This window comes from Miscanthus floridulus, chromosome 5 (assembly GCF_019320115.1).
Source record: "Miscanthus floridulus cultivar M001 chromosome 5, ASM1932011v1, whole genome shotgun sequence".
NCBI lineage: Eukaryota > Viridiplantae > Streptophyta > Magnoliopsida > Poales > Poaceae > Miscanthus > Miscanthus floridulus.
Window position 1 is genome coordinate 11289389 of NC_089584.1, and position 9739 is coordinate 11299127.

General features: G+C 45.8%; 1 protein-coding gene across 2 annotated transcripts; it reads right to left on the minus strand.

The window, feature by feature from the left end:
* Positions 1–4817: 4817 nt before the first annotated feature.
* On the minus strand, positions 4818–9278 carry LOC136451515 (E3 ubiquitin-protein ligase At1g12760-like). Of its 2 annotated transcripts, XM_066452211.1 has the most exons (6): positions 9085–9278; positions 8395–8602; positions 6428–7231; positions 6055–6180; positions 5702–5978; positions 4818–5618 (listed from the first exon to the last, which is right to left on the minus strand). In XM_066452211.1, the coding sequence occupies exons 3-6, from the start codon at positions 7021–7023 to the stop codon at positions 5394–5396; spliced, it is 1224 nt and encodes a 407-aa protein (XP_066308308.1). In that variant the 5' UTR covers positions 7024–7231; positions 8395–8602; positions 9085–9278; the 3' UTR covers positions 4818–5393. The 2 variants fall into 2 exon arrangements, with proteins under 2 accessions (XP_066308308.1, XP_066308309.1); XM_066452212.1 differs by lacking the exon at positions 8395–8602.
* Positions 9279–9739: the final 461 nt, after the last annotated feature.

Genomic DNA, 9739 nt, shown 5'->3' on the forward strand with positions numbered 1-9739 from the left:
TGCTTTATATGTAGTGACGAGCAATTCGTTATCCTTTGAAAGCATCTTTTTTTAGATTTTTAGTAACTCCCCAAATCCCTTGTCAGATACCTCATTCTTTGTCTTCCATTGCAGCAATTTCAGTGTGATACCCAACTTTTTTTGCCCCGCATCACAAGTTGGGTATAGCAATTTTTTGTGATCCTCTAGCATGCGCTCGAACTTAATCTTTCCCTTTTTACTTTCGCATTCTCTTTGGACGTCACGAATGGCCTGACCAAGATTATTAGCGGGCTCATCTTCTGCCCCTACCTCTTCTTCAGCTTCCTCCATTGCAGTATCATTGAATGCACCATATTTAGCAATAATGTCATCATCGTCCCATTGTTCTTCTTCACCTTCTTCTATTACAACCCCGGTTTCTCTGTGCTTCATCCAACAAATATAATTTGGCATGAAACCCGACTTCAACAAGTGTGAATGAAGACTCATTGAGCTAGCATATTCCTTCAAATTCTTATATATAGCACATGGGCAATACATGAAACCATCGTGCTTGTTTGCCTCGGCCACACATAAGAAAGAATGCACGCCCTCAATGAACTCCTAGGAGCGGTGATCAGCATTGTACATCCAATGCCGGCTCATCTGCATTACATGACATACATATCATATTAAAATCTAGAACATAATTAGTTAATTATACGACATACATATCACCACACAAGGTATTAATTTATGAAAGTCTTGCTACAATGTAGACAATCCCAACTAACACTAAAAACTAAAACTAAAATACATTTCAGCAGCATAAGGATTTCGCGACCAATCCTAACTAAAACAGATAGATCATGCGTTTGTTCAACATGTATGGGCTTCTTCCGTAGGATCACTACCTCATCAGCCGCCGTAGCCGCATGTGCAAGAGAGTTTTGCACGTGTTCAATATACTCTTCCTCCCAGTACCAGCCTGAACATCCAGTGCCATCCCACTGAAATTAAAATAAAAAATTAAAACTCTAATCACAATCATCATAAAAATAAGTATAAATTAACCATAATCACCAAATACGACAAAATAACTTGATTCGGACACTTGTAGAAGATACGGCTCATGTTGGGACACTCCTTCCTCACCCGGTACTCCATCATAATTTTCTCCTCACACTTGCCGCATGCAATGAGAGAGAGGTCCGACCTCAGTCGCTTTAGAACCCGATGAGTGGCCGAGGACTAGGAAGCAGTTGCCATCTACTCTCTATACTCATTTTTAATATAATATAAATTTCTCATTTTATAAACAAATAAAATTAAAAAACTCTAAAATTCTCTATATCTCTAAACCATAAAGTGTGCTATGCATGCTAGAAATGAAAGCTGAATACTAGTTTTGAATAACTACTTTAACCTTTCTTTATCCAAATATGCAAACTTTAAAGTAATTTTATGCTTAAATGGCTTACAAATAAAAAAAATCATCATAAAAAACCACATATATCTAGTCCACAAAATAAGATATGCTACTGATGAAACATGAGAGTATAAAGTTGGTAAACTTTAGAACCGAAGAATCGATGAGGAATCGAAGAAAGACGATGAGGAAGAAGAGAGGTCGGCGATGAAGCAAGAACACTGAGCTCGAAGTGGCTCAGGCTCGGGGAGGAAGAAGAGGTATATAGGAGAGGACCTTTAGTCTCGGTTGGATACAAAAATCAGAACTAAATGTCACTTTCTAGTCCCGGACGGAGCCTCCAGCCAGGAGTAGACTTTTACTCCCGGTTGGAGGGACCAACCGAGAATAAAAGTTAACCTTTAGTCCCGGTTGATAACTCCAACCGGGACTAAAGATCCCCTGCAGCAAAAGGCTGCCACGGTAGCCATTGGATAGATACTTTTAGTCCCGGTTAGATTTACCAACCGGGACTAAAGGTTTCTTAGTCCTTGAACGTGAAAAATATTGGGACTAAAGCCAAATTTCGAAGGGGATCAGACATCGACGACCTGTGAGATCGACGGAGAGCGCACAGCGCAGGTGGAGCCGCACACCGACAGTCAGACTCAGGCCTGGCCGCCGCCCGCCGGCGATCCAGATCCACCATTCTTACTCTTCTCCAGCTCCTGCTCCTCTCTCTGGGGCATGCTGTACGTGCAGCGAGCTATCGTTCACTCCATTACAAGTTGAAGAAGAGGCAGACAATCTAGCTCGCCCGTAAGCTAAACTTGTTCCTCCCGAATGTTTTGGATCGTCAATTCAATTCCTGATGCATGCGCGCACAGAAAAGTGTCGCGGTCGGTCAGTTATCTGAGCACTTGGAAACACCATTTACCAGCAGGTAGCTGATGCTTAATCATGCACACACACCACAAGAGAAATAAACCAGGTCGTTATTATATGTATATATATTTCATTCATTTACACTCAAGTTTCACCGATCATCACCTCCTCGTATATGTATTATCACCTAGGAGTAGTAATCAATACAATCCAATCAATCAGCCAGCTGCCCAGCTGATGAAGTATCACCTCCAAATAAAAGAAGCCAACCTACACTGACGACGCACAGTGATCGCCCGGGGCAGTCCGATCGATCCCCAGGCTATGTTCAGTATATATATGTACCCGCGCCCGGTAGTCCGTCGGCCTCAGTCGGCGTCGTGGTCGTGCCAGCACAGGAGCATGGAGACGCACCTGCCGAGGATGTACAGCCTCGTCTTGTGCTGCTTCAGCTCGGCGTTGCAGCGGCCAGCGAGGCCGCCCACGGTCTTCTGCCGCCGCCGGCGGCGGCCGTACGCCGAGCACACGGCGGAGCGAGGGATAGAGGCCGAGATCGACTCCTTGGACGACACCCTAGCCATCTGGCTGATGATGAGATGCGCGCGCGCGGTAGAATGGTTTGCCGCGCTTTGCAGCTGCAGAGGTGGTGAATGTGGAAGGAGTGATGTCGTAGATTGGTTGAGCGCCGGACGGAGAGTACGTGGCTGGGATGCCGATGGTTAAATAGCTAGGGCCGGGCTGGCCGGGGTCGGTTCGTGCCCGGTCCCCGGTGGCGCGCATTGGCAGTTCTGCCCTCGAGCACCCTCTCCGTGCAGACCGAGGCAGCAGATCGGTCAAACATGTCCCGAGCCCACACACGCCCACTCGACCAGCCACCACACGACACGACGCGTGCAATGCATGGCCGCCCGCCCGGCCCCATCGGCGCTCGCTCGCTCCATCACCATCTCATCTCGCCCACGCGAGCCCGCTCTCGAGCGCGCGCGGCGCTCTCGAGAGGTCCAGGCCACCGCCACCGCCACCGCCACCGCCGCCGCACCCGCATGATGCATACGTGGCGCGCGGTGACGACGCACCAGCTCGGCCGGCCCCGCCGCCGCCGCGCCACGCACACAGCTAGCCTAGCCTAGCCAAACGCACGCGCACGGGCATGCATGCACGCGCTGACGCGCGCGGGGCGGGGCTCGATCCGCCGCCTCGTCGTCGTCTTCCTCCGGCACACCACGTTCTTTTGTCCTTATCGCCTGGCCGCGCCCACACGATCGTACGCTAGCTAGCTAGGGCCTAGGGCCTAGGGCCCGGGGCCGCCGCGTGCCCGCGCGTCCTGCCAGTCTGCCTGCCTGCCCTGTGCCGCCTTCGCTCGACAGCGCCAGGCTACAGGAACCGGGTTGGAGGGCCGGCAGAATGAGAGGGATGGTTCTGTGTCCGTGTATACAGAAGTTGCATGATTTGGCATGATTATTGGCCCGTCGGTCATGATCATGAGGGAGATAGGCCCAGCGGCACGTGAAATCGGGCCCGTCGCACGCGCACGGACAGATGGAGATAGGTCTCTCCAATTCTTGACCAGATTCAGCTATCCTCGGTGCCTCAGTATCCACCACCAGGCACCAGCAGCCAGCTGAACTGTGGTTTTCTTTTCAAAGATCCACCAGCTGATTTGTGAAAACTGAAAAGAAAATCTTGTGTCTGATTTGCTTGTTCTTGTCCCAGCGCATTTAGACAAAGTAACCAACGCACTGTTATGCAGTCAGTCAGTCACACAATCCTGAGCTCAGTCGTCGTTAATACTAGTGCAGATCCAGTAATTTCAGGATAGCGTGGGCTGTGTACGTCACTCTATTCTGTTACTGCCTCCTTTAAAAAAATCTAAGTCTTGTCAAAGTCAAACTAAAGTTAGGTAAAAAAATTATCAGTAGATATGACTTCAAATAGATATATTATAAAAAAAATGTTATGATCAATTTAATGATACTTATTTAGTATAATAAATATTATTTTTCTATATAAATCTGATCAAACTTTAAATCATTTAACTTAACGCTATTCTAAAATTGTATGTTTTTTGGGATGAAAGAGGTATATTAGAGATTATTTTTTTGTCTTCAAAAATATCTTAGAGATCGATTCCAGGCTGCCGAAACAGGAAAGAGGCGAGGAGCAACAGTAAAGTGGTCAGCTTAGCATAGCTGTACCTGTACTGTGTGCCTCCTGCACAGTATCATCATCGGAGCAAACCAAGAAAAGGAATAATAATTGGAGACGTTCTTCTTCTCTCTAGGGGGAATTTGGGGATGCAAGGACAGCAACAGTTGACAGTGCAGCTTTCATGTGTGGGAGCATCAGGTTGTTGGATCTGCATTTGTGCTGGTATGATTCACTCTAAATAAACGTGAGGAATTAGGAAATGTGGGTTCATATTTCACGGATTGATGTGCTCTCTTTTTCATCATGGATAGATCTGTCCGTGCACTTACAGTAACCCAGTCACTATTGCCTCGCTGTTACAGAGACCTGCATGCATACATCTTTAGAATAGAAGGAACTGTACCTTGCAGACATGTAGTACCAATTATCTAGCATATATACATGAATCTATGCAATGTACAAGATTAACCATTACAGGAGCTGCAGGGGTGCCAGCTGATCAGGTAGCATTTTTCAGCTTGTTCGACTTATCCCATATTCAGCTTGTTCGACTTCTTTTTTCAACCGAAACAGTGTTTCTCTCTCACAACAATTCAGCCGGAACAGTATTTTTCAGCCAGCAGCCAAGTTTCAGACCAGCGAACGGGGCCTAGACAGTCACCAGCCAACTTCTAACGCCAAGGAGGTTAGCAACATAGCATCAACCACCAACGCAGTGGGGTCATCTTAGGTGGCCACCACCAGCACCCAGCAGACATGGTTTCTACGCCAAAATGTTTCAGCCAAGAACAATACTGAACACACTGCTCTGCACTGCAGGCAGGAAATGCTATATTGGCAATATGAAACAAGTCCATCAGGAAAAAAAAGGACTTGTTGGACCATACAGTGTGTAACCTTCCCACTTGTAGTTTGTTATATGTTCATCAGTTTAATTAGTCCGCATCAACCTCTTCATGCTCATGGGAGAGGCCAAGAGAGCAGAGAGCAGCTACCGTTGTGACTCGACGTCATTGCCTACTCTGTTGGCGTTGTCAGGACCCACAGAGCCATTCTCTGGATTACTTGTTGAGCCCCCTATCTCAGCCTTGCAAAGAGGGCACAACGCGTTTATCTGGAGCCATTTATCTATGCATTCCATGTGGAAGACATGTGCACAGGGAAGTTCACGCAGATCTTCATTGTTTGAGAACTTTGACAAGCAGATGCAGCAAATCTGCAGATCCCCAATAATCAAATTTGTTACAAATGTGTAATAGGCAGCATGATATATGAAAAGGAATATGGGAGAGAGCTCACAGCATCTTCTGCAGAAATAATTCGCTCCTTGTCAGTTCCAACCGCCAAGAATCCACCACCATCTTCTCCCACATCCCCATCATGAACCCTTTTCGATTGGAACTTGTATGCCACCAAAGTATTGATTGCCGCCGTGGTAGCGCCTCTGTTCAGATCCAAATCCTCATGGACGCCCAGAATGGATATTATACAGGGCAGGCAGCAGCATATCATTGTACATAAAATGAAAGGCAGGGCGTAGCCAATGAAGCCGAACGCAAGAAATACTATACAGATCCTGAAAATGGTAACAAACAAAAGATAAAACATCTAGGTTGTGGATTATTAAGAATTGCAACCTGAGCACCACATACCTGTACAAGTTAGGGGCATCATGGGCAGAAGAACGACTACCAAATATCCACACATTTCCCACAACGAACCAGACAGCAAAGAAACAATCCAGCATCAATTTAAAGCAAGCGACCATCGCGTAAAACCTACAAAGATTAATGCATCGTTACTTCATTATGAACTGAAATATCAGAGGAAAAAACTTCAAACAGTGGCAGCATTTTGACAGGACACCTTTCAAATATCAAATCCAGAGTACAAAAAAGTCATAGGAAGTACTGAAAGACTAATGTTTTATGTGGTTATTATTAGGAAAAAGGCTGCAAAATATTATTGAAGATAGGTGATCATTCAGTTATGTACACACAGATTTATCCAATGGAAGAATGTTACCTTGGACTTGCCAGTGGTAAGTTAATTCTTGAGACTCCAGTACTGTTGGCACCGTCCACAGCTTCTGATGTGCGAGGAGATGAGACTGCTGCATAAGAATTAGTCTCGGATATGTTCCGTTCTGACGAACTTTGGGGTGGCATCTCCTGCTCCATGTTTGGTCGGTTGCGGTGAAGATAGCGCCAATAAAGATGTGGAAGAATAGCAATACAACCAATTGTATAGCCAAGAAGCCACGTAAATAATGGAGCGTGTGGGTGCTCATTCCTTGATACAGACAGAACAGCAATAGCTGCTACAATCTGGCTAAGATTTACAATAAGCTCGATTGAGATCCAGAAGCCAGAATTCAAAGGATTCTGTTGACGATGGCCTCGATCTATTCTTGCAGAGGATGCATTATGAGAGTTAGATACATCATTTGTGCCAGAAGATCTTTCTGGTCCTGGTGGAACTTCATTCAAAGGACCTCTGCTGTGATGCAACTCATCCAAGCCATTGGGGTCATCCTGGTGAGATGTTGATGGGGAGGTACCATCACTCATTGGTATGTCAATTGTGTGATCACGTTGGCTCAAGTTTCCAGTGTGAGCCATCAATAAAGGATGATTGTGTGATTGGCCTTCAGGTGTGATAAAACAGGAGCAACATTCACAAACTAGACAGTCATTTGGCACATTGGTTTGATACCCTCCTTTGACATGCAGTGATCTTCTACTCTATTAAATATCCTTGTCACAAACACTTAACTAGGGTACTTTATTTTCCTTCCTAGTGCAGCACCTGAGGTAACTTTTAGTCTACCTGAAGAAAAGTAAAGTAAACCAAGTATCAATCGACTGCAAATCTGCTTGATTAAACTATGAAAGACTTTGTCTAAGCTCAGACAGCATAATTGACTAGACAGGATTAGACTAGAAGGAAAGATTACAACCAGGTTATATGGAGTATTTCTGAAGACTAGAGCCTTTGTCTAAGGTAAACCCCACTTTCCATAATCCCAACTAGCATTCTTCTAATTTTGACATTACATCCAACTATTGCATCCTACTTCCCTGCCAAACTAGAGCTTGACTGCAAATTAGTAATGCAAGGAAAATACTCGTCTCCATTTTTCTGTTAAAGAGAAGACTGATACAGAGGTACAGCATGTCAATATACATCCTTATTTTTCCAGCGTTATACTGATATGGAACGAAATATCATAATAATATACTACAGCCTAGTAAGGAATGGGGTACAATCTGCTACACTAAAACAACATAATACCAAGCTGCTGTCCACACCTTAGCTATAGTTTGGCAAGGAGGCGTTGCAGTGTCTGTGAGCGAACCAAACATTAACAGGCTAACACAACAACGAGGCCGGCCGTGGTACTCAAACGTTGGTTCAAAAGAAGATTGTTCAGAAATGCAGCAACGAAGAGGAAAACATCGTACACCTATAGAAAGCTGCAACTGAATCCCCTAACAGTCACCACAGCTTGTTCGTTCTCCCAAATCACCTGAAGAACTAACAATCTACGTTGCACCGATACAGGATACTGATACGCCGATACCGATACGGCGATACGGTGATACGTCATTTTCCAAAAACAAGGATACGCCGATACGGCAAGTATATAAATATACCAAAAAATCAGAATACACCTACTGAGAACATTTTTCACTCTAGCAGAACAATCAACAAATAAAAATGGCAAAACATAGACATTGCTAGTTCCATGAAGTATCTAAGATACTTGATTTTAAGGTTCTTACAGCACAATAATTAATATTGGTTTTAACATTTTTACAGCAGAATAATAAATAATAGGATACAAGACTACAAGGGACACAAGCCAAATCCCTAAACACTACCACTTGCCATCCCTAAACAACAACAATAAAAGAAATCTAGAGTTTGAAAGTTGGAATGCAGATTAAGAACTGACCGGAGGAGATCTAGAAGTTGTATGAATAGCTGACCTGAGGCGGCAACCTGTGGCCTGCGGGCGTCGGCGGTGGCGGCAGGAGCCGGCGGCGTCAGCGGCGTCGGCAGGAGCGGGCGATGGTGGCCGCCTGCCGACCTCCTGGCTCGATGCAATGGTGGCGATGCTGTGAATGTGTGACTAGTCTAAATGGACCACCAAAATGGGCTGCTGAGATGATGGACTTCAATTTGAGAGGTTATAGGCTGTGAAGCATCGGACAAGTATCAGTCAAGTATCGACTAGGTATCGGGATTTAATTTATTTATCTTTATTGCTGTATTTTTCTGATACTTCACCGGTACCGTATCGGCAGCGTATCGACGTATCTGATACGTATCACGATACCGGTATGACAGTTCATGGAAGTATCGGTGTAACGTAGTTAACAATCAGCAAGACGTGAGGAAGAGGAACAGCGCCTGCAGCTAAGAGACCAAATCCTAGGCGCGTTGAATCAAAGGAAAAGGAGCATAGCCCGATCGCCGCCGCACCACAGCAAAGATGGCTAATCGCCTAATCGACAACAACAGCACATTACACAACCAACTGGGGCGAGCAAATCGGCAAGGCGAGGCCTATGCTAGACTGACCGAAGAGGAACGGAATGAAACAAGGCTCCCTACCCCCATTCCGCTGGTACGGACCGCGAGGCAGGACAGAGGAAGTAAGGTGGGCGGCAATATACCTAGCGGGAACCGGGGCTCCGATTCGGGCCGGTGACCGGCAGCTCTCGTCGATGCGAGCGAATTTCCCCTCCGCCTTCCTGTTCCTTTCCCCTCGACTCGTTTGTCCTCTTGCCGTCCGTCGCTTCTGTTCTGTAATGTAGCCGCCCCAGGTACAGCGGTCGGGGGTCGTCGTCCTCGGCGGGGAGGTGAGAGGACGAACACCCGGAGAGAGGAGAAGGCAAGGGTAGCTCGGTAAATATAGGCAGCTCTCGGGGTGGCAGGATCGGACGGCCGGGGCGTGCCGTCGTTGACAACCAGCGCATGCGATGCGGGGTTAGGCTCTCTTCGTAAACCTAAACATAAAACGAATCTTCAACATAATACATATAGTCTCCAATAAAATATTATATAGAAGACCTATCTTAAGTGTCAGGATAGGTATAACCTAAATCTGATTATCCTTTCTTCTAAAAACCTATTTACAGAAAAAGTTTTAGGTCTTCTCGTTAAAAAAGATAAAAAATAAGTATTGAATCCTTTGCCTGTAGCGCTACCAAAAAAAAAACGAATAGATCTTGTATTTTAGGTCGTAGTTGTTGAGACAGTCTTAGAGCCAGCCAGCCTCCCTTGCTTGGTTACTATTATCCTCCATTTGGAAATGGAAACCGTATACGA

What these genes read in the sequence shown, in the direction of transcription:
- LOC136451515 (XM_066452212.1), bottom strand. Translation starts at nt 7,023, where the DNA reads ATGGCTCACACTGGAAACTTGAGCCAACGTGATCACACAATTGACATA. An exon ending in TTACCACTGGCAAGTCCAAG is followed by an intron (nt 6,181 to 6,427) that starts GTAACATTCTTC and finishes TAATCTTTGTAG; the next exon opens with GTTTTACGCGATGGTCGCTT. An exon ending in TTATTTCTGCAGAAGATGCT is followed by an intron (nt 5,619 to 5,701) that starts GTGAGCTCTCTC and finishes GGGGATCTGCAG; the next exon opens with ATTTGCTGCATCTGCTTGTC.